The sequence below is a fragment of the Myxine glutinosa genome, chromosome 2 (assembly GCF_964187855.1).
Source record: "Myxine glutinosa chromosome 2, kmMyxGlut1.1, whole genome shotgun sequence".
NCBI lineage: Eukaryota > Metazoa > Chordata > Myxini > Myxiniformes > Myxinidae > Myxine > Myxine glutinosa.
In genome coordinates, this window is record NC_136262.1 from 13,762,033 (window position 1) to 13,787,423 (window position 25,391).

The window sequence follows — 25,391 nt, forward strand, 5'->3', positions numbered from 1 at the left end:
AAGGCACACACCTGTCTATATAAGGTCTCACATCTGACAATGCATATCAGAGCAAAAACCAAGCCATGAGGTCGAAGGTACTGCCTGCAGAGCTCAGAGACAGGATTGTGTCGAGGCACAGATGTGGGGAAGCCTACAAAAAAAAATTCTGCTGCATTGAAGGTTCCCAGGAGCACAGTGGCCTCCATAATTCTTAAATGGAAGAAGTTTGGAACAACCAGGACTCTTCCTAGAGCTGGCCGCCAGGCCAAACTCAGCAATCGGGGGAGAAGGGCCTTGGTAAGAGGGGTGACCAAGAACCCGATGGTCACTCTGGCTGAGCTCCAGAGATCCTGTGTGGAGATGGGAGAAACTTCCAGAAGGACAACCATCACTGCAACACTCCACCGATCTGGGCTTTATGGCAGAGTGGCCGAACGGAAGCCTCTCCTCAGTGAAAGACACATGAAAGCCCACATAATCTTGTTTCTCACAGTCAGAGTCCTTTAGGTGCTTTTTTGCAAACTCCAAGCGGGCCTGTCAACAACTATACCAACAAGCATTTTAAGGCCATTTTCCCTGCTAGAGTGTGGGTTAGCCTTCCAGGCCCCATGACGATCTTCCCCATTTTCTCCTATTTTCTGCATCTCCCCTTGTTAACCCCCTTGCCCGCATTTCTTCTTCGACCATCTTTAGCCAAGTCTTTCTCGGTCTTCCCCGTCCTCTACTTCCTTCTACATTCATTTCCATCATTCTTCTCAACCAGTCACTTTCATCCTTCCTCAACACATGACCAAACCATCTCAACCTGTTTCTCTTCACAGCATCCATCACAGGCTCTGTTCCCATCATCTTTCGCAATTCATCATTTGTCTTCCTCTCTCTCAACGATACTCCGCACATCCATCGAACCATTCGCATTTCCACCCTTTCCAGCCTTCGTTGCTGCTCTACGTTCATTACCCATGTCTCGCTCCCATAAATCATAACACTTCTCACACATGCAGCATACATCTCCCCTTCCCCTTGTTAACTCCCTTGCCCGCATTGTGCCACCCCGTGCCTGCTCTCAAATGTTGTGTTTGTGTCCTTCCCCCTCTCTCCCCATCTTGTCTACCACTCCCGATGTTATTTGTTTTGTGTGTCTGTTTGTCTTTCTGTGTGATTAATGTTCGCTCTTTCACGAGCCTCGATCTTGTATACAACAACAAAAAAAATAAAAAAAAAATAAAAAAAATACACCTTTCCTTTCAGCTTCAACGACACTCCCCTCCTCGTCAGCACCGTCATCCGGCCTGTCAGTGGAATACAAAACAAACCAGCCTGGCGGAGGTATGCACTCCACCGCGTGACGTTCTGGTTTTCAAGCAGTGTCTGCGTCGTTTCGCGGTACTCCAACACCATTTTTTGTCACGGTCCAACCGTAATTTATCCAAAACTGTTTTAATCCGCCCTTTCAGGTCTCGAATGTTCGCTGGTTGAGTAGCGCAAACCGATGTGTTGCATTGACCTTCGTCGTGTGAAAATAATTCTGCACAACAAATTTGGGGCAAGCGTATGCGTATTCCAAGCTCTGGCCCTGTCGAGCATTTTAATATTATCGATTATACACCGATAGTTCTCGGCAAAGATTGTCATTTTTTTGTAACGCAACGAATCACCTTCACTCGTGATGGTTAACAACATGGGTTAAATCTCCTCAAACCTGTCAGAAGTACATTTCATTTGTAGGTTTATACTGCCATTGATGATGTTTCCTCACGGTGGGTCATATTGCAGGTTCTGGGTACGGAAATACGAGGTGATTCTCCGAAGGCGTATCCAGGTATTTGAGCAGGAGTATCAAGAAGGAGCAGACCGTCTGGCAGATGTGAGACAGGAGGAGGATTTGACCATCCTTCGACAAGCCTCTGTTATTGGAATGACGACTACAGGTTTCTGACTCCTCATTCACATCTTTCTTAATTTGCTTGTGTTTTATGTCTTCATTTTTCTCAAATGAACGAGCATGATGGGAGAATCAGAGAAAGAAGAGCTGCCATTGGTCAGTCAAAATGGAAAATGTAGAACGTCTGAACTGAATAACGTGAGGATGAGCTGATTCAACAATGGCAGAAAAAACTGCTTTGTACAATATTAAGTCTAAAAACTATTCTAATCGTATTTCTAAAAATAAGGCACTGAATAAAATGGCAGAGACCTTTGGGTACTGTTGTTTTGGCACGTGTTACTGTACTTTTGACTTGCGTCAGAAGGACCAATCATTGATCGCCGCCTTGTTTTTCACGGCACAAGTTATAACTGTCGTCCATTGACGTCGCTTGGTGCGTCAGTTGGTTTGTCCTAGTACGTCGAGGCATGGCAACTTTTCATGATCCCCGATGATTATCCCACTCCCACAAGCGACTAAGTGCTAGCTAGTTCTTTTTATACAAAGTCTAGGCTCGTGGAAGAACTAGGACACAGAACAGATCAGGACACAACATAGCAAAGGGAATAGCAGGAGAAAGGGGGAACGCCAACAGTAGGTCAGACAGGTCAGAGGGAGAAGGTAGATAGAGACGGACAACAAGTGGATGCAGATAAAAATGAGTGGTAGGAGATAAAGCAAGGGATGAACAGCATGGATACTTGAGCAGAGGTTTGGGAGGGGTCAGGGTGGTTTAACGGGTGTAGAAAATATCATGGATTTTGATGTGGGATGACTCGAGATGGTGGCGAACAGCTGTCTTGAAGACCTGGAGAGACCGCGTGCTTTCTGCAGATACATGGGGTGAGGGAAAGCAGGGAACAGAGCACGGAGAGGGCAGAGGTTGCAAGACCAAAAATGAGGCGGATGAAGACAGAGAGACCACCGACCTGTCTGCGATAGTGAGGTGATAGGCCCATAGACTCAGTTTTATTGTGAGAAATTCCTCTTGGTGTGCCCTTGTGCTAGCTCTTCCACGAGTCGAGACCATGTATAAAAAAAAAGTCCAGTATGTGTCACTTTGGAGGAAATTGGATGGTGTGGCCAAGCCTTGTTTCCAGATGGAAAAGCTTCTACCAGAAACTCCATTATATGACTTCTACATCTCAAAAAGTTGGGAGCCTGTCAAGTCTTTATTTTTGAACATTGATATCAAGTTATTTGTGTGCAGCTTGTGCACAAATCACATACTTGACAAAGACATTAAGAGACATCAGTGTAATACAACATGCATTTTAAGGCCATTTTCCCTGCTGGAGCGGGGGTTAGTCGTGTAATGTTATATGTGTAGTGTGGTGTAATGTAATGTTATATAAATTACAGTGGCATTAGGAGACGATCGATAAAACAACACAGGATTATGGGATTCAAACCTGGGATCCTGGCAATTTCTTTGTAGTGACAATTGCTTCTTGTACAGCTTCGTAGCTCAGGAGGAAAATGGTATCAGATGGAAATATAAATCGGCAATTGAGTTGCACCGATTACGATGCTCAAAGGATCACTTAACAGCAAGACATTGTGATAACAGCTGTGATTTTCAGAGCTACGGTAACTGTTCCTACAGTTGTGGCCAAAAATATTGGCACCCTTGCACATTTTTCAAATAACTCACAATTTTCATGAAAAATAAGTTGAAATTGACAAAAGTGTTTGGGAGGGAGGAGTGGGATTGAAGAGAGTGAAGGAGTTTGTTCCAGAGGCGGGAGAAAAAAGGAATGAAAGAGTGAAGGTGAATAGAGAGTCTTGATTTTGGCAGTTTAACCATAAGAGGGTTGCAGGCAGATCTTGTGCGACCTATTTGGGAATATTTGGGAGACAGAGCTGGGGGAGCAAGGCCGGAGAAGAGTCGGTAGAAGACAGAAAGACCACCAACCTGCCTGCGGTGAGTAAGTGAAAGGCCCTTGAAGTTGGTTTCATCGCGGGAGATTCCAATGATTCTGAAAGCTTTGGTTTCAACAGCGTGAAGCCGAGCTAGGTCTGAGGCAGGAGCACCGGCCCAGAGGGGAGAACAGTATTCTATTGAGCTGCGGATGAAAACTTGTATGTGGTGAGGAGCTCAGGTGTGCCAAGGAAGGACTTCACATGACAGAGGATGCCCAGCTTGGAAATGTGGTTTTCCCAGGAAAGATCATGGCAGATAGTGAGACCCAAAAGCTTGAGTGACAGAACTTCTTGAAGAGGATTGTTCAGAAAGTAGATGGGAGGGTTGTCCAGTCGGTCTTTTCGGAGAGACAAAGTAAGAATGTGAGATTTGTCAGGATTGAAAGACATGTTCCACTTGTTTGACCAGTCTGTGATTTTGTCCAAGTCTGCAGAGAGTGAGGAGGCTGCAGACTGCCAATCTGAGGGATGAGGTATGGAGCGGCAGAGAGTGAAGTCATCAGCAAAGAGATAGAGAGGATTTTCCAGGGAGTCGGAGAGATCATTGATGAAGACCAGGAAAAGCATGGGGCCCAGAACACTGCCTTGGGGAACTCCAGCCTGAACAGGAAGGGGAGATGAGAGAAAACCATTCAGGGCTACACGTTGACTAAGACCAGAGAGGAAGTCCGCAAGCCATGCATGGAGATTTCCATGGATACCATAGGAGGAGAGTTTGGTGAGCAGAGCGGGGTGCCGAAGGCACGTGATATGTCGAGGGAGACAGCTCTGATTTCCTGTTTGGCATTAAGGACCTCCATCCTTTATTGAGACAGCAGAAGCAGCATGTCCAGAGTAGAATGACCTGGTCTGAATCCAAATTGATGGTGATCAGAGATCAAGCCATTGGAGAAGAGGAAGGATTTGATATCCGAAGCAATGATGGATTCCATGACTTTGCTGATAATTGGGAGCAGGTTGATTGGTCTGTAGTTGCAAGGATCTGTTTTTGCACCTTTTTTGTGTAAAGCGGTGATGTTGGCTGATTTCCAAGCAGATGGAAGATGACCTTGAGCAAAAGAGAGGGTGAAGAGAACAGAGAGGGGGTGAGATAGAGCTGCAGAACAGGATTTTGGGACCTGTGCGCTGATGCCGTCTGGTCCAGTTGCAGAATCAGAGTCGAGGTTTGACAGAAACTTCTCCACCTTGTCAGGAGAGAAGGACACAGAGTCCAGGAGCAGCTGGGTTCGACTGGGTAAGGTGGGTACAGAGAGAGATGGGTTTGGGACACAAGATTTTGAGGCAAACACAGAGTTGAGGCATTCGGCTTTTTCACGTGCGGTGTCAACTGTGTATCCATTTGAGGTAAGGGAGGGGATGGAGGGGGAACAAACACCAGAAACAAATTTGACCAGATGCCACCAGGATTTGGAGGAAGGAGACTGGTTTGAGAGTTCATTCTTGAGAGTAGAGAGATATTGATTCCTGGCTCTCATGAGGCTACCCTCCTGACGCTACCTGATACACACTTGTTTCCGAGCTTTGTGAAAGGAACTGAGATTACCTTCAGTTGGATTAGCCTTCCATGAGGTGAAGACTCCAGTGAAACTGTTAAACGTCCAGTTGAAACATGATTAATGTATTTTAATCTTTGAAATGAAATTTTTTTCTGTTTGTTTTGATTTTCTGCATTTCTTCAATAATTTGGAAAGGTTTCAACTTTTATTAAAAGTATATGTAATTTAATACAAAGTAAATATATTTTTCTTGTATTATTGAAATAAAATGCATAATTTGGGGAGCATGATTAATGTATTTTAACTTTTTATATACATTTATTTTGTTTTGTAATGTTGATTTTCCAAATTTCTGTAATAATCTTGAAAGATTAAAATTTTTATTAACAGCATGTGCTATTTGACACAAAGTAAATCCATTTTTCCTGCATAATTGAAATAAGATGCATAATTTGAAATAGTTTGATTAATTGATTGAATATTTAATTTTTGTAATGTTATATATTATACCATTGTTGTCAGTGCAGGCTATGTAATACAAATATTTAGATATTTTGAATGTAATTATTGACATTCATATATTGACCGAAGCATTTCAACCTTTTAAATGAATTTCCTTTGTTTTGATTGATTCACCAATGCAAATAGATAATTGATTTTTTTTTTTTTTTAACAATGTGTTTGTAACTGTGAAATTATTTATATTGTAAACTTGACATTATTAGTCCTTGGACGACAGTCATGTACGTTTTTTCTTTTTTCATTTATTCTAATAAAACCGAATTGATGATGATGATGATGAAGGAAAGTTGCTTCATGGCAACAGCCTCACCACAAGCTTCAGTGTACCATGGACGGGAGGAAGGGTACGACAACTGAAGACGAGATGGGATAAATCTGTGCATGAGAGAGAGCAGTTTACTTTGGAAGAATTCCCAGGATGAGTTTATGTCAGAGGCGGTAGAGATGGGAGACCAGTCCAGATGATTGATGGCTGCTTGAAGACCGTGCCAGTCTGCCTGATTGATTGGCTTGTTCTTGGCTTGTTCTTGTCACATAACTAACTCATCCACCAAGTTTTATCATAATCCAGCCACAACGTTTTTAGATATCATGCTATCTATCGTTTTTGGCCCTCTCCCTCAATGGTGTAGTTTGAGTACCTTTATCACTTAAAAACTTCTTGTATTCGGTTCCATGTCCAGATCTTCACCAAAATTTAATCAATTCGTACTTGCCACACACCTAACCTGTCCACTAAGTTTCACCCGAATCCATCCATAACTTTTTGAGATACCCTGTTAGTCCCTGGTGTTGGGCTAGTGGCTAGGGTGCCGGCTTAGGATCCTAGGATCCTGGGTTCGAATCCCGGTCGATCGCTGAATTAACGCCAGGGGGGTTGACTCAGCCTGTCATCCTTCCGAGGTCGGCTAATTGAGTACCAGTTCACTGGTAATTCCCTGCTTGTCGTTAAAGGCGGCAAAAATGGTTGGCGTCAGGAAGGGCATCCGGCCGTAAAACATTGCTTCAAAAAGGGGACCGAAAAACAACAACAACCACAGTTCCCGAAAAAGGCCAACCCCCGCTTGCGGGGAAAAATGGCCTCTAAAGGTGTTTTTTTTTTTTTTTTTTACTCAGACGAAGGGTTAACACCTGAAATGTCAGCCTTTCCTTGCTTCCCACAGAAGTTAGCGTACCTCGACTCAGCCTGCTAAAAATAACCAGTATATTATAATTTGTGGTTGAATATAAAAATTGATACTGTGGTGGGGAGAAGAAGTTGAATTGTGTTGACCCAAGTATCAATGTCCGGACTAAGAGAACATGCCAAAATCTCCCGTATGGCCATGTGTCCACTCCTCCCATGTAATGTAGGAGCAGCAAAGTACCGACATACATTGCAGAAGATCCAGCCCAAGATTGTGTTGGTGGAAGAGGCTGCGGAGGTGCTGGAGGCTCACATCCTCACGACGCTCAGTGCTGCATGCCAGCATCTTATTCTCATCGGTGATCATCAACAGGTACATTAACAGGCGAGAGGATCATGGGCAGTTGCTCCACCCCACTTATACACTAAGGGACACATGCTGAGTTTTGTTAGCTGAGTTTTGTTAGACTGACTTATCTTATCAGCACTTTTAGTGAGTGCATGTGGCTTCGTAGCTAGATTTGGAGAATGTGAAGACGAACCCAGAAAATTATCAATTGCTGCATAAACCCATAGTAATTACATCGCTACATACATTGTGTTGGACATTTTAAAGTATATCTTGTATTTTTTTTATTCTCACATTTTCCATGATCTAGCTAGGTGCTGAATACGGCGAATGCTAAAGCATGAAACCAATAAATTCCACATTCCTGTAGCACCTTCAGTCGCACGTCAGGCATGGACAGCAAGTTCGTGAAGGACTTCCATGAAAAACGTACCCGTTCACAAACAAACGGGTACGTTCACGTATAGAAACATCGATCGTGGGACCGTGGCGAATCTGCATATGGCGATGGCAAAATATCAGAAATTGAAGGGTTTTTTTTATTTTAAACGATTCATATAAACATCCGTTGAATCATATCACACGCAAATCATCAAACTCGAAACAGTATCTTCAGAATTTCAATAAAAGCCACATCACTGTTCATATCGGTAAATATTATTCCATCATGTTTCAAATCGTGATCGATACACTATGATCGTGATCGTGAATCGTGATCGATAATCATGTTCACAATCGCTATGTCGTATGTACTCCCGATATGTGTACCAAATTCCCGATACGTGTAACTGTAACAAATCAACAGTTAAAAGGATTTTGAGCTGATAGCTGTTACGGCCTTGGCAAGCTCGATGGAGACAGCGATCTGTTAGCGATCGATGGAGATGCAGATCGACGGATTTAACATCCGTTAAATCATATCACACGCAAATCATCAAAATCTAAACAGTATCTTACTATAATTCACCAAATGTCCCACAGTGATCGATACACTATGATCGTGATGGTCGTGATCGTGAATCGTGATCAATAATCGTGTTCACAATCGCTATGTCGTATGTACTCCCGATACATGTTTCCTTCAGTTGAAATGGGTTAGAATTCTCTCAAGCAGGGATTCAACCCGTGTCCTTATAAAAGGTCTTTGTCCGGGGTCACAGAGTCCGATCGAGTCTGTGCAGCAATCGGTGCAGCCGTTTGTGCAGCACCCGGGAAAACAACATCGTCACAATGAGAACAATGGACGTTATGCCAACGCAAATGTTATGCGGGAGTCCAAACCTGAGAATGCTGGAGACTAAAGCTGAAATTGGGAAAACGAAATAGCCTATTTTACTCCCAGGGGTCCTAGGATTACCCACACAAAATATCGTTTCGATCGGTTCAGCAGTTTTTACGGTACCTTCGAACAGATGGACGGACATTTGGTGAATTATAGTTATATATATATATATATATATATATATATATATATATATATATATATATATATATATATATATATATATATATATATATATATATATATATATATATATATATATTGTATGACTATATATATATATATATATATATTGTATGACTATATATATATATATATATATATATTGTATGACTATATATATATATATATATATATATATTGTATGACTATATATATATATATATATATATATATTGTATGACTATATATATATATATATATATATTGTATGACTATATATATATATATATATATATATTGTATGACTATATATATATATATATATATATATATATTGTATGACTATATATATATATATATATATAATATAATATTATATTATATTATATTATATTAAGTTGATCAAGGCACCTCCTAGCTTTAATGGTGAGCACCAGCCACGAATTATGTCTCACACGGTAAATACCGCATAACCCGCAAGGAACCAACAGCCTGTCTGCCACACAGACAATCGTTCCCGCCAGTGCAAACCAAAACCAGGGGGTGAGGTGCGATCGGCGGGGATAATAATCAACGACATAACAGCGTGACGAGCGCTGTCCCGATCTCCTGTGGACCGAAGTCCAAGACCAAAGCGTCACCTTCGACCCGGAGGCCTCAGCCCGGCCACTCTGTCAACAGACAGAGATTTATTCATTGGTCCCCGTTGGCTAAACATCAAGCAGAGCCGCCAATCCGGATTTCGGGCTTATTAACCCTTGTCAGGACGGCATACTGCAAAAAATCTAACCAATGAGGACCAAAACCGCACCCCCTGGTTTTGGTTTGCACTGGCGGGAACGATGGTCTGTGTGGCAGACAGGCTGTTGGTTCCTTGCGGGTTATGCGGTACTTACCGTGTGAGACATAATTCGTGGCTGATGCTCACCATTAAAGCTAGGAGGTGCCTTGATCAACTTAATAGACGATTTTGGTCCTCATTGGTTAGATTTTTTGCAGTATGCCGTCCTGACGAGGGGCGGTAGACCTGCATGCAAATCGGACCTGGCAGGAGTAATGCCCTGCTGGTGGATTAAGGGGTCTTACTCCTATTAAGAGGAGTGGTCCCAATTGTATGACCATGCATTGTGGCCCTTCGGGGGCATGATGCATGCGTTTGAATGACCATGTGCTTCCCCCTTGGGGTTGAGGTGCATGTGTAATGTTATTGGGACAGCCTTGTTGACGTTGTGCCTTGGCCATGGGGTCAAGATGCACGTCCAAGGCTGTTCAAATGTTTGACTTTTTACCTTTTTTCACAAGCAAAAAAGGCAGGCCTTTCCTGTGGCCCCAAAACAGGTTAATAAGCCCGAAATCCGGATTGGCAGCTCTGCTTGATGTTTAGCCAATGGGGACCAATGAATAAATCTCTGTCTGTTGACAGAGTGGCCGGGCTGAGGCCTCCGGGCCGGAGGTGATGCTTTGGTCTAGGACTTCGGTCCACAGGAGATCGGACAGCGCTCGTCACGTTGTTATGTAGTTGAATATATATATATATATATATATATATATATATATATATATATATATATATATATATATATATATATATATGTATATATATATATATGTATATGTATATATATATATATATATATGTATATATATATATATATTTATTTATTTATTATTATTTTTTGCATACTGAATCAAGGCTCGTGAAAGAGCTGACATTTACTTCACAAATAAATCAACCAGACAAACAAAATATATAAAAAGAGGCAGCGGAAGACAAGAGAAGGGGAAGCACACAAACACTTGAGAGCACACAACATTTAAGAGCAGGGAGACGTGTGGGAGGGAGAGGGCTTGGGGGGAGGAGGCGTGGGAAGGGGGGGGGGGGGTGGGAGAAGTATAAAACACAAGGACACCAAGGACTTCCAGGACAGAAGTTGGTATTTCAAAAAAATGGAATTGGGGTGAAATTAGCGGGGATAGAAAAGATCAAGGTTTTGGATGGGGGAAGGTAAGAGATGGTGGTGAACAGCTGTTTTAAAGACCTGGAGGGTGGAGTGGGATTGAAGAGAGTGAGGGAGTTTGTTCCAGAGGCGGGAGAAAAGAGGAATGAAGGAGTGAAGGTGAGCAGAGAGTCTTGATTTTGGCAGTTTAACCATAAGAGGGTTGCAGGCAGATCTTGTGCGACCTGTAGGAATATTTGCGGGACAGAGCCCAGAGAGAGCTGGGGGGGCAAGGCCAGAGAGGAGTCGGTAGAAGACGGAAAGACCACCAACCTGCCTGCGGTGAGTGAGTGAGAGGCCTTTGGAGTTAGCTTCATCGCAGGAGATTCCAATGATTCTGAATGCTTTGGTTTCAACAGCGTGAAGACGAGCTAGGTGTGAGGCAGGAGCACCAGCCCAGAGGGGAGAGCAGTATTCCATTGAGCTGCGGATGAAAGCCTTGTATGTGGTGAGTGTAGTGAAATAATACCGAAGCTGAACCCGGGAGTGATACTCGCCTGAACCACTGTGGGGCGACTATAAGACCTGGGACAACCGCGACGCGGGGCCACTCCTGAGACATTTACTGTGACATATAGTGCTGTAGTCTTGAATGGTATGTACGCACCTATATGCTAGACTCGCTTGCTTTGCCTTCTGTTACCGGACCTTTCTATATGATTGATACCAAGACCCTGATATCTATTGCATGATTGTATTTTACAGGATGATACCAAAGATCTAAATGTGATTAAACCAACCTTTGGGACAAGTCGTGGACCTGATTGATTTCCATGACAGTGAGGAGCTCAGGTGTGCCAAGGAAGGACTTCGCACGACGGAGGATGCCCAGTCGGCGACTGGCTTTGGAGGCCAGATTTGAAATGTGGTTTTCCCTGGAAATATCATGGCAGATAGTGAGACCCAAAAGCTTGAGTGACAGAACTTCTTGGAGAGGATTATTCAGAGAGTGGATGGGAGGGTTGTCCAGTCGGTCTTTTCGGCGAGACATTGTAAGAGTGTGAGATTTGTCAGGATTGAAAGACATGTTCCACTTGTTTGCCCAGTCTGTGATTTTGTCCAGGTCTGCAGAGAGTGAGGAGGCTGCAGACTGCCGATCTGAGGGATGAAGAATGGGGCGACAGAGAGTAGAGTCATCAGCAAAGAGATGGAGAGGATTTTCAAGAGAGTCAGAGAGATCATTGATGAAGACCACAAAAAGCACAGGGCCCAGAACACTGCCTTGGGGAACTCCAGGGGTCGAATTACTCTGTAGGGAGAGCACAGCAATGTTTGCCTTTGATGACCTCAATTTTTTTGGGGCACCAAGGCATTTTCTTTTGGGTTTGGGGGGCACCAAGGCATTTTCTTTTGGGTTTGGGGGGCACCAAGGCAATCTAGAATTATTCTTGTGGGCACAAAGGTAAAGTGTGTCGGTAACTTAAACAGGCAGGGAAATGTTACTGACAGAACAAGTAAATCAATTTAAACTTTTTAATAATGTATTTTTAGAATATAAACAGTTTCAGAAAACTCAACTCAACTCAGAACTGCATTGTCATCATGGCCATGTAACAAAGTTTAACCTTTGTTTGACAGAACAAGTAAATCAACTTAAACTTTTTAATAATGTCTTTTTAGAATTTGAATCTCAATAACAGTTTCAGATTTGATTTCTCTCAAAACTCAACTCAACTCAGTCAGAACTGCATTGTCATCATGTCCATGTAACAAAGTTTAACTTTTGTTTGACAGAGTTGAACTTTTTTCATCATCATCATCAGACATCATCTTTACTCAATACTGACTCAGTCTTGAGTCAGGTATACATGATTACAATTCAATCACCCTTGGGGGAGAGGGGTGTAGTATCAGGCCTACGTCCAAATGCACTCATAGAATGCCACCTGGCAACGCTACGTGTAGGATCAAAGTCGTCGGGGTCGGGCCCTTCTGTGCTGATGCGCAGAAGGTGTTCCTGCATACCCAACCCCAGTTTTAGCCTCCAATCCCCAAGAATACGCTTCACTGCTGAGAACTGCCTCTCTACATGTGATGTGGCCACTGGGCACACAAGGCAGATCTGCACCAGATGAAGTATATTAGGGTATTTGTGGCCCTTTTCTGTCAGAATGGTCTTCCATAGACCTAGGAAATTGGACTCCTCTCCATGATTTCTGCTGATGTCAAGCTTCAAGAACAGCCATTCTCTTTGTATTTGATTTGGATCACAACCATTTCTTTCAATGATTTGCTGAAAGTGATTGCTAAGGTAAGTGACTTTGGCATTGCCATAGGCAGCAAGGGTGTCCTTGCCCTTTGGCATGTTGCTGGGGTCAAACACCTCAAACGCAATCAGGACCTCATTCTCATAGAACTCGTTAAATCTCTTGTCCAAACAATCAATCACTTTGTCAACTACAGTTTTCAAGGGTCCAGCCTGAAACTCCTTAACAGATGGTGCTCTAGGACCATAAAGCTCCAGATCCCTGTACTTCTTCCTCTTGGTGTGATTGTCCCCATCCTCAGTGTCAGAGTCAGTGTTGGCTTCCTGCACTTCCCTCTCAAACTTCTGTACATGAGTGCCTGGAGTTTCCAGTTGTGCCTTCAGGGCAAGAGCAGCAACCTCAACACTGGCTCTCACAGAGGTGATGGGGATGTCCTCTGCCTGGAATCTATTCGACAGAACTGAAAGTTCTTGCAACAAGTCCTGATACACTGCCAGATACAATGCAAATTTATGGGTTTTCAAGTCTTTGATGCACGCCTTCATAGTGGCAGACACCGTTGCAGTTGTATCTTCTCTCTCACCAGAGCCCAGGTCGTCAAAAAGCATACGGAGAGTCTTGTAATCCCTGTCCAAAGCCTTTACAGCAAGCAGTTGGTGACCAATCCATCTGGTTCCACATGCTTTTGTTGGTTTAAGCACATGCTCATCAATTATGTCCATAAGTTGTTCCATGTTCTTCCACCTAGACAATGTATATGCTTACTACGCTAATGTTCCGACATGCACTGAGAAAACGAAAGCCGACGAAGTCAGTTTGTTGTTTTCATCATTACTTTATTCATACTTTGGTCTCTATTATTATGCTTTATTGACAAAAAGGGCACAGCAGCAACTGAAGAAAAAGGGCACTGCAACTCTCTGCCGTAGTGAACATGAAATGTTCGGGGGCAGCACGGCAAATAGCTTTGGCACGCCGGCTTTTGCCGTCGATGCCGTCGATAATTTCGACCCCTGGAACTCCAGCCTGAACAGGAAGAGGAGATGAGAGAAACCCATTCAGGGCCACACGTTGAATACGACTCGAGAGGAAGTCCACCAGCCATGCGTGGAGATTTCCATGGATACCAAAAGTGGAGAGTTTGGTGAGCAGAGCAGGGTGCCAGACCGTATCGAAGGCACGTGATATGTCAAGGGAGACAGCTCTAATTTCCTGTTTGGCATTGAGGACATCCATCCATTGTTGAGAAAGCAGAAGCAGCATGTCCAGAGTAGAGTGACCAGGGCTGAAACCAAATTGATGATCAGAGATCAAGCCAATGGAGAAGAGGAAAGATTTCATATCTGAAGCAATGATGGATTCCATGACTTTGCTGATAATTGGGAGAAGGCTGATTGGTCTGTAGTTGCTGGGATCTGTTTTTGCACCTTTTTTGTGCAAAGCGGTGATGTTGGCAGATTTCCAAGCAGATGGCAGATGACCTTGAGCAAAAGAGAGGGTGAAGAGAACAGAGAGAGGGAGTGAAAGAGCGAAATAACAGGATTTTAGGACCCGTGGGCTGATGCCGTCAGGTCCAGTTGCAGAATCAGAGTCGAGGGTTGACAGAAACTTTTCCACCTTGTCAGGATGAAAGGACACAGAGTCCAGGAGCAGCTGGGTACGACTGGGTATGGTGGGTACAGAGAGGGATGGGTTTGGGACACAAGATTTAGAGGCAAACACAGAGTTGAGGCATTCAGATTTTTCACATGCGGAGTCAGCTGTGTGGCCGTTTGAGGTGAGGGAGGGGATGGAGGGGGAACAAACACCAGAAACAGATTTAACCAGACGCCACCATGATTTGGAAGAGGGAGACAGATAAGAGAGTTCTGTCCTGAGAACGGAGAGATATTGTTTCCTGGCTCTCCTGAGGGTGGACACACACTTGTTTCGGGCTTTGTGAAAGGAAATGAGATTTCCTTCCGTTGGATTTGCTTTCCAGGAGACGAAAGCAAGTTGTTTCTGGGCAATAGCCTCACCACAAGATTCCGTGTACCATGGACGGGAGGAAGGGTATGACAACTGAAGACGAAATGGGATAAATCTGTGCATGAGAGAGAGCAATTTACTTTGGGAGAATTCCCAGGATGAGTTGATGTCAGAGGCGGTAGAGATGGGAGACCAGTCCAGATGATTGATGGCTGCTTGAAGACCGTGCCAGTTGGCCTGAGTGAAATGCCAGACTCGTCGACACTGAGGAGGCTCTCTGAGAATGGTCAGAGAGATGTCCACTTTAACAAGCACATGATCAGATGAGCCGATTGGAGCAGAAGAAGAGCAGCAGACATTTTCAGGGAAATGTCATATACATCAGATAAGAGATAGATCAGGTAAGATAGATATATACATATATACATATACATATACGTTACCTTTAAGGCTCCTTTGGGATATCGTGATATCGCTCCCATATATCTTACTTTGGGATATCGCTCCCATTTTCACAGAGGTTAGCCTTAAAGGTAACGGTGTACAGAAAACCAACACACACTGATCGCGACCTTGATTTCAATTCTTGCCATCCAATGGAACACAAAAGATCGGTGGTGCACACCCTCTCAAAAAGAGCACGTGATTTACCATCTACCTTTGAAGACAATATGAGTGAGGTGGACCATCTTCAAAATGTGTTAAGGGCAAATGGTTATCCTGACAACTTGCTACCCAACAGGAAAACGATAAGGGCTTCCCCACACAACAGGCTGAGACCGAGAGAACAACCAAAGGGTTTGTGTGTTCTGCCTTTTGTACTGGGGGTTTCACAGAGGGTCGGCAGGATTTTGAAATTGGCAGGAGTGAGGGTTAGTTTCACACCGGTTTTCACCCTTCGCCAAGCCCTTATGAGGGTCAAGGACAAGCTTCCGAGGAAGGATAGGTGTTACGGGGTCCCCTCGGTGAATACCTGGTCTCGGTGACCCCCGGACCGTGAGAGGAACTCCGCCAGCAAGCTGTATTATATATGCGCTTTCGCCACGCAATCCATATGAATTTCACCCCGGAGACAACTGATGTTCAAGGATATATTTCCAATGGTAATGAGACCATACAATTTCAAGGACACAACCACGGAGATTTTCCCCGAGCAATCAACCATACACAACCATCAACAATATTTCAATGACACAACCACGGAGATTTTCCCCGAGCAATCAACAATACACCACCATCAACAATACCCCAGCCACAATCAATTCCCTATGAGTAAGATGGCCATCTTATATACGTGTGTCCCGGTGAGTACTCACGACACCCTTTTGGTCTCGGTCCCGCACAATGTCTCTGGGCCCCTCCTGACCAAGATGATAGTCGGCGTCGCCGCACTCGGGCGGTTGAACGAACCCCGGGTGGACGTGTTTCCACCGGGCAGGTATCGTACCCGGCACCCCGGCTACAGCCCCTCGCGGCCACGCGACGCGGAGACGGGAAAGCAAGCCAAAAGCCCCACGCCGCTGGCCAGGCGTGTTAGGCCCCAACGGGCGACCCGTACGCGTCTTTTTAGACGGTGTTGGGAACGGTGCCAGACGCGGGATCGATGCACGGCCCCACGTCAACTTGACGTCTCCACCGGGCAGGTACACGTCCCGGTGATTCCTCTCGCCAGGCGGGCTTCGGAACGCCGCTTTTCCACACGGCTCAATCAATCCCACCTTTCGTCGGTGCGGGGCGAGGAAGAAGAATACTCGTCCTTTTTTTCCTCGTGTCTTTTTCCTCTTCCGTTTCCGGTCACTTCCGTTTCCGGCCACTTGTTCAGAAGGGCTCCTGACCCTCCAATCACAACAACCCTTAATATACTACACACGGATAAGCAAAGACCTGAATGGTAATCCACATACATTCACATAAATATGTAACACTCCCCCCCTTCAAGAAAGAAAGTTTGAACCCAGCGAAAACTTTCTTTGCCAGCCAATTTGGAGAAACAAACCAGATAACTCAACCCCCCCACATTATCAGTTGCCCCCGGGCACAGTTATCACTTAAAAATAAAGCAACCAAAATTTCACCACAACCCCTCCAGATTACTCACTCTGGACTAAGCACCAGCAACGACATTGTCCCTGCCAAATCAAACTCCCTCTCATGACCCTCTGACTTTGACCGCCAGTTTCTTGTGAATGAAGGTTAAGGGGTTGATCACAGATCCAAAGTTAAGCCACTCGATAGCACTTTTTCTGGGAGGCCAAGCCGAGTATTCACTACATGGATGCCTTTAGGAACGTGGAGTTCACGGTTAGTCCGTGCAGGAAAGTTCTCTACATGGGCGCCTTGAGGAACGTGGAGTTCACGGTTAGTCCGTGCATGAAAGTTCACTACATGGACGCCTTTAGGAACGGCGTTCACGGTTAATCCGTGTAGGAATCTTGGCTCGGCGGCTCCGCCGCATTCAGTGCTTCAACTTCTCAGAACTTCCCTAATAATTAGGGTGGGACCACTTGTCCCTGTAGTCCCATGAATAGCGGTCTCCTTCTCGGCCACTACTTTGCCAATCCTTCCTTCGGGAGCGGCCGTAACTCAGGGAGCCTCCATAATAATATTGATTGCGGCCACCACCAACACTACCGCCCAGTTGTCCTCTCCTGTAGACCTCTCGACGTCTACGAAATGCCTTCCCTACTGTTATGGTCCGACCCTCCAAATCCCTGCCATTCCAATTCTTCTCTGCCTCTCTGGCGTCTTTTGTGCTGGCAAACGTGACAAAGCCGAACCCTCTTGACTGTTGCGTTTCCCAGTCTCTTACCAACCGCACTTCCACCAGCGGCCCATATCTGTTGAAGACAGAGGTCAGAACTTCTTCCTCTGTTTTGAAGTTCAGTCCCCCTACAAATAACTTGGCACTTTTGTCGCCATCCCGAGCTGGTGTGGCGTTATTTTCCCTGCTGGGCTCTTTACCAACCCTCAGGTTACCATAAACTTGACCCCCGGCCAAATCATTCCCGATAACCACAGATACACCCTCTACAGGAAGCGTGGCTTGTAAACCGACGGTGACCGGTCCTGACACCAAATCGGACTCCAAATGGATGACATGAAGGGGAGCACTAACACCGCCCCCGATCCCCTGTAAACGAACACTATCCCCCGTTGCCGTCTCCTCGGACCATGGCAAAATGCCTTCCAGCATTAAAGATTGATGTGCCCCTGTGTCCCTCAATATCCTAACCGGTTTCCGGTTAGTCGAGGCTCAATCCCGTGACACAAACCCCTCTGAAATAAATGGTTGGTAACCCTTTTGATGGCGATTTCTCACAATGGCCATTGCGTTTGGAGTCGTAGTAGTCGGACTCCGCTCTGGGTCTTCGCTTTTCATGCGGTAACAACTGGACATCAAGTGTCCAGGTTTCTTGCAAAAAGCGCAAGTAGGCCCGGAGGAAAAACTCGTGGTCTGCCTCGGGCCCCCCGAACTATAAGTTTGTCTTGGGCCCGCATCCCTCTGACTTCGAACAGGTGGGGTATCATAGTTGTCCCCATAATCATCTCGAGGCCGCCGCCATGTAAGGTCGTTCTCCGCACCGGGTGTTCCATAACTCCCCTGCTGAAGTCTAGGCGAGGAGTTAGGTTTGTGGACCCCTATTCGGTGGGTTAAGGCATAATCATCTGCCATGGTGGCTGCGTCCCACAACTTTGGTACTTTCTTTTCCTGCAGGTACACTTTGATGTCCTCGTGGACACACTGCTGGAATTCCTCCACCAGGATCAAGTCCCGCAATGTTTCGAAGTCTTTCCCGACTCCTTTTGACTCACACCACCGATCAAACATGTTTTCTTTCACTCTGGCAAACTCCACATGGGTCTCACTCTCCCTCTTCCTGGCATTCCTGAATTTTTGCCTGTAAGCTTCCGGAACCAACTCATAGGCCTTGAGGATGTGCTTCTTCAGTACCTCATAATCTGCACATTGGTCCATTGGTAGCGCCGAATAAATTTCCTGAGCTTTCCCCACCAGCACACTTTGCACGAGTATGGTCCAGGCCTCCTCCGGCCAGTTTAATTGTCGAGCCACTTTCTCAAAGTGTGGGAAAAATTTCGCGACTTCCTTTTCACTGAACGGTGGAACCAGCCTCACATGTCTGCCCACATCCCAGGTTTTCTGGTTAGGTGTCGACCCCGTCAGCAAGGGTGGTGCCTCTCCCCGTTCTCTCATTAACTCCAGCTCCTTGAATTTGATTTCTTGCTGAAGCTCCATGTCACGTTCCTTTAATTCCCTTTCCGCTTTTCTCTCCTCTGCTTCGAGGTCCCTTGCAGCTCTCCTCTCCTCTGCTTTTCTCCCTTCTAACCTTTCCTGGAGTTCTCGTTCCACTCTCCTTTCCTCTGCTTCTGCTTTCCTTTCTTCTTCTTTTAACCTTTCCTGGAGTTCTCGTTCCACTCTCCTTTCCTCTGCTTGTTTCTCTTCTCTCCTCGCTTCTGCTTTCCTTTCTTCTTCTTTTAACCTTTCCTGGAGTTCTCGTTCCACTCTCCTTTCCTCCGCTGGTTTCTCTTCCCTCCTCTCTTCTGCTTTCCTTTCTTCTTCTGCTCTTTCCTTTTCTGCTTTCCTTTCTTCTTCTTTAATCCGTTCCTGGCTCCGTAACTGCAACTCCAGTTTCCGGAGCTCAACGTCCTCTGGTTCTTCGGGTAGCCACTCCCAGGCTAACTCGTCCCATGTTCCTAATCCCACCATAGATTGTATCACCGTGGCCTGCAACTCTGCCTTCCTCAAATTAGTTCGGACCTCCAAGTTAAAATGTTTGGCCAATTTCAAGAGGTCCGACTTTAGCAACGCTCGGAACTGTGCCTCACTCGGGGTTACCCCAACGTTCTGTGCCACAAACGCCATGGTGCCTATCGTTAACACCTGTTAACCTTCACCCAAGACTTTACCCCAATTTCTCAAAAAAATTTACCAATTAATAATTAATTAATAAATTTTAATTAATAAAAAAATTATTATTTTATTATTTTATACAATTTTAGATCCCGGACGTAGACCCAATTGCGAAACCGCAAATCGTAATCCCGGACGAGCCCCCAATTCTGTTACGGGGTCCCCTCGGTGAATACCTGGTCTCGGTGACCCCCGGACCGTGAGAGGAACTCCGCCAGCAAGCTGTATTATATATGCGCTTTCGCCACGCAATCCATATGAATTTCACCCCGGAGACAACTGATGTTCAAGGATATATTTCCAATGGTAATGAGACCATACAATTTCAAGGACACAACCACGGAGATTTTCCCCGAGCAATCAACCATACACAACCATCAACAATATTTCAATGACACAACCACGGAGATTTTCCCCGAGCAATCAACAATACACCACCATCAACAATACCCCAGCCACAATCAATTCCCTATGAGTAAGATGGCCATCTTATATACGTGTGCCCCGGTGAGTACTCACGACACCCTTTTGGTCTCGGTCCCGCACAATGTCTCTGGGCCCCTCCTGACCAAGATGATAGTCGGCGTCGCCGCACTCGGGCGGTTGAACGAACCCCGGGTGGACGTGTTTCCACCGGGCAGGTATCGTACCCGGCACCCCGGCTACAGCCCCTCGCGGCCACGCAACGCGGAGACGGGAAAGTAAGCCAAAAGCCCCACGCCGCTTGCCAGGCGTGTTAGGCCCCAACGGGCGACCCGTACGCGTCTTTTTAGACGGTGTTGGGAACGGTGCCAGACGCGGGGTCGATGCACGGCCCCACGTCAACTTGACGTCTCCACCGGGCAGGTACACGTCCCGGTGATTCCTCTCGCCAGGCGGGCTTCGGAACGCCGCTTTTCCACACGGCTCAATCAATCCCACCTTTCGTCGGTGCGGGGCGAGGAAGAAGAATACTCGTCCTTTTTTTCCTCGTGTCTTTTTCGTCTTCCGTTTCCGGTCACTTCCGTTTCCGGCCACTTGTTCAGAAGGGCTCCTGACCCTCCAATCACAACAACCCTTAATATACTACACATGGATAAGCAAAGACCTGAATGGTAATCCACATACATTCACATAAATATGTAACAATAGGTCAGTGGTGGTATACGTAGTGCCCTGTGGTTGTGGAGCTGAGTATGTGGGCGAAACCGGGAGGACCTTAGGTCAACGTATTGCTGAACACCAAAAAGCATTTGAATGTAATTTAGACCCTGGTGTTGGGCTAGCGGCTAGGGTGCCGGCTTAGGATCCTAGGATCCTGGGTTCGAATCCCGGTCGATTGCTGAATTAACGCCAGGGGGGTTGACTCAGCCTGTCATCCTTCCGAGGTCGGCTAATTGAGTACCAGTTCACTGGTAATTCCCTGTTTGTCGTTAAAGGCGGCAAAAAGGGTTGGCGTCAGGAAGGGCATCCGGCCGTAAAACATTGCTTCAAAAAGGGGACCTAAAAACAACAACAACCACGGTTCCCGAAAAAGGCCAACCCCCGCTTTGCGGGGAAAATGGCCTCTAAAGGTGGTTATTATTTATATATATATATATCCCAGCAGATCTGCTCTTGCCAAACACGGCCTTAAGGAAGGCCACACACCTTTATGGGATAGGGTTAATATTTTGGGTTCCACACCCAACAGACACAGAAGACGTGTTTTGGAGGCTTGGCACACAGAAGAAACTGTTACCTCGATCACACAAGAGGTAGTTGACTTACCGGTAGCGTTTGACCCACTCTTGTGTAAACGAAGCAGGCATTCTATACTTTGAACAACGAGTCAACATAATATGTCACACAAGGTTTTTATTCGGACAATTTACCCCCTCCCCCTCCCCCCCTCTCTCCAAACCACCCCTCTCCCAAACCCCCCCTCCACTGCCACCCCCTCTCTGGTTCCCCCCCCCCATTTTATCCCCCCCTATAACGCCCCTCCTTCCCGCATTCCCCTTTACCGCATAGGGCCACATCTGATGATCTTGATATTATGGCAATTTTATTTTATCTTAAAAATTTTTGCTTTAATATATTTAGTTTTAATTTAATTTACAATTTAATTGTTTACAAGTTTAACTTTTAATTAAATGTAATGATTGTTCCTGATTTTCTAAACACGAGTTATAATCCAGCATTGCTTAAAGGATTATTTTGTGCTGTTAATAGGCGGTTGATTTTTGAATTTGGTCAATAACATCTCTGTTCACAAGAGCGGTGTGATACGGTTTCATTGGCTGTCCAGCTTTTCCCACCCCACTTTGCATATACCCCGACCACTTTGCATATAAGGGGATGTTGAGATGATTTTATCACTCATGAGGAAGATTAACGGAGGCATGTGGCTTTGTCACATGTTGTTAATCGAAACGTTGAGTCATTATTTGTTCAATTAAAGGTTGGAGATCTTACCATGGAGTCATTTGGATTTACTCCCAACCGCAAATCTTTGCTTACATATTGTTGTGGATTTGAGAATTGTTGTAAATATCACCCTCTGTAAGTGTAATGAATTCTTGTAAATATGTCCGTTTTGTGTGTAAAGGTCAAAGGTCGTCCTCTTAGTTAGTCCATATACATGCACGCAGGCCACCATATACCCTTCTAAATAGTTATTTCCTTATTCTATGTTAGTTTAAGGCTGTATTTCCCATTAATTGACTCTGCATTGCACCGAATTGAAATAAGACAGATTCCCTTCCATTCCCAAAGCCTCTATTGCCAACTGCATTCGCCGCCATTGCCATGTGCTCCAGCTCGGAGAAGAAAGGCGTGGCCCCCACCTCATCATGAAGGGTGGAGCCCCGAACGACTAACCAAGGCTCAGGGGTATGGCTTGAGAGGGTGTGGCCTATATAACCCGTTGCCGGGAGCCCCCACCACAGATGAGTGAGGGAGCCCCACGAGCAGTTCTGCAGAGGGAGTTCTGAAGTAAGAGTTCTGTGGAGGGAGGTGCTTGAAGGTTTATGAGAGTTGGACAGAGAAGGTACAAGGTCGGTGAGAAGGCACGAACGAGAGGCGTGATACACCAAGACTGAAAGAGAGAGACGTGAGGGGGTGCCTGTATTGCGGCAATAGGCCGAGACCCTCTAGGCCCTATTGCCGGTCGGTGGGACGTGAAGCCGTTTTTGCCGGGTTTCGCCTCGAGCCTGGAGCGTGAACCGCGAGTGGGGATCTCAACGCCTGAACCATCTGCCCCGGACCTTCCTCCCGAACCATCTGCCTGGACCCTTCGCTTCCAGCCATTCCTACCTTCAATTCCTGCCATTCCATCCTTTTGTGGACGTGTTTGTTTTGTGTGTCTTGTCCCTGGGTATAAGTAAGCTTGTATAAGTTAATATTGCACTGTGTCTTCTGGTCCTTCCATCTTTCTGTCTTTATTTTCGTATCCTTCCTTCTCCTTGGTTACTTTTGACTTGTACATAATTAGTTAGTAATAAATTATATTTGTTCTTCCTACCTTGCCTTTCTTTCCTTTACATCCGTTTCGTCCTTGTCTTTTCCCAATTGAATACCTGTGGCACGATTTGGCCAACGTTTCGGAATCGGGTTAGTGAATGCTAATGACTCGAACTTCGGGTTGCTAAAAACCGCTCGGCAAATAGACCATCTAAAACCGGGGTTTGAGCGGGAGTCCCTCCCCTGCTTCGCGGTCAGGAGTGGCACTCAGGTCCTTGGGACTTTTTGTAGACCAAATACCCTGGCTGCTCCCGACCGGAAGGAGCGTTGGGACCCCCAGGACTCACGTCGGTCAGTCGCGGACAAGGGGATTAATCCCCCCTTCGTAAGGGGAAAAAGGCCGACGTAGAGATCCGTAACAATTATGGATCCGTAACAATCCGTAACCGTAATCCGTAACAATCCGTAGAGATCCGTAACAATCCATTACAATATGGATCCGATCCATAACAATCCCACTCCTGACACCAATTTGTTACGGAACTCTACGTCGGCCTTTTTCCCCTAAAAAAGGGGGGATTAATCCCCTTGTCCGCGACTGACCGACGTGAGTCCTGGGGGTCCCAACGCTCCTTCCGGTCAGGAGCAGCCAGGGTATTTGGTCTACAAAAAGTCCCAAGGACCTGAGTGCCACTCCTGACCGCGAAGCAGGGGAGGGACTCCCACTCGAACCCCGGTTTTAGATGGTCTAGTTGCCGAGCGGTTTTTAGCAACCCGAAGTTCGAGTCATTAGCATTCACTAACCCGATTCCGAAACGTTGGCCAAATCGTGCCACAGGTATTCAATTGGGAAAAGACGAGGATGAAACGGATGTAAAGGAAAGAAAGGCAAGGTAGGAAGAACAAATATAATTTATTACTAACTAATTATGTACAAGTCAAAAGTAACCAAGGAGAAGGAAAGAAAACGAAAGCAATTTACAGAAGAAGAAGAAGACAGTGCAATTCTACTTATACAAGCTTAACTTATTCCCAGGGACAAGACACACAAAACAAACTCACGTACACAAAAGGATGGAATGGCAGGAATTGAAGGTAGGAATGGCCGGAAGTGAAGGGTCCAGGCAGATGGTTCGGGAGGAAGGTCCGGGGCAGATGGTTCAGGCGTTGAGATCCCCACTCGCGGTTCACGCTCCAGGCGAAACCCGGCAAAAACGGCTTCGCGTCCCACCGACCGGCAATAGGGCCTAGAGGGTCTCGGCCTATTGCCGCAATACAGGCACCCCCTCACGTCTCTCTCTTTCAGTCTTGGTGTATCACGCTTCTCGTTCGTGCCTTCTCACCGACCTTGTACCTTCTCTGTCCAACTCTCATAAACCTTCAAGCACCTCCCTCCACAGAACTCTTACTTCAGAACTCCCTCTGCAGAACTGCTCGTGGGGCTCCCTCACTCATCTGAGGTGGGGGCTCCCGGCAACGGGTTATATAGGCCACACCCTCTCAAGCCATACCCCTGAGCCTTGGTTGGTCGTTCGGGGCTCCATTCTTCATGATGAGGTGGGGGCCATGCCTTTCTTCTCCGAGCTGGAGCACATGGCAATGGCGGCGAATGCAGTTGGCAACAGAGGCTTTGGGAATGGAAGGGAATCTGTCTTATTTCAATTCGGTGCAATGCAGAGTCAATTAATGGGAAACACAGCCTTAAACTAACATGGAATAAGGAAATAACTATTTAGAAGGGTATATGGTGGCCTGCGTGCATGTATATGGACTAACTAAGAGGACGACATTTGACCTTTACACACAAAACAGAGATATTTACAAGAATTCATTACACTTACAGAGGGTGATATTTACAACAATTCTCAAATCCACAACACTGCACCCTCATCCTCCAAGGCACATCCCGGGCCTATAAAACTTACTTAGTATGACACATAGGTGTAATTCCCTCTACATTTAACCTGACCCTGAGTGCGACAGTTTTAAAACATAAATAAGTCTGTCCCCCTGCTGCATTGCACCCTATCTAACAGATTTACGCCCACAGGATAACCGAATTGCGGAATTGTCTTCAAACTAAACATGAACGGTGGG

General features: G+C 45.8%; 1 protein-coding gene across 2 annotated transcripts in view; it reads left to right on the forward strand.

Annotated features, from left to right (window-relative positions):
- Positions 1 to 25,391, forward strand: part of ZNFX1 (zinc finger NFX1-type containing 1) — a 173,630-nt gene that overhangs the window by 106,962 nt on the left and 41,277 nt on the right. For both annotated transcript variants that reach the window (XM_068108680.2, XM_068108679.2), the window contains exons 10-11: positions 1,759 to 1,913; positions 7,204 to 7,349. In XM_068108680.2, coding sequence (XP_067964781.1) covers positions 1,759 to 1,913; positions 7,204 to 7,349 — 301 coding nt within the window. The remainder of the gene's footprint in view (positions 1 to 1,758; positions 1,914 to 7,203; positions 7,350 to 25,391) is intronic.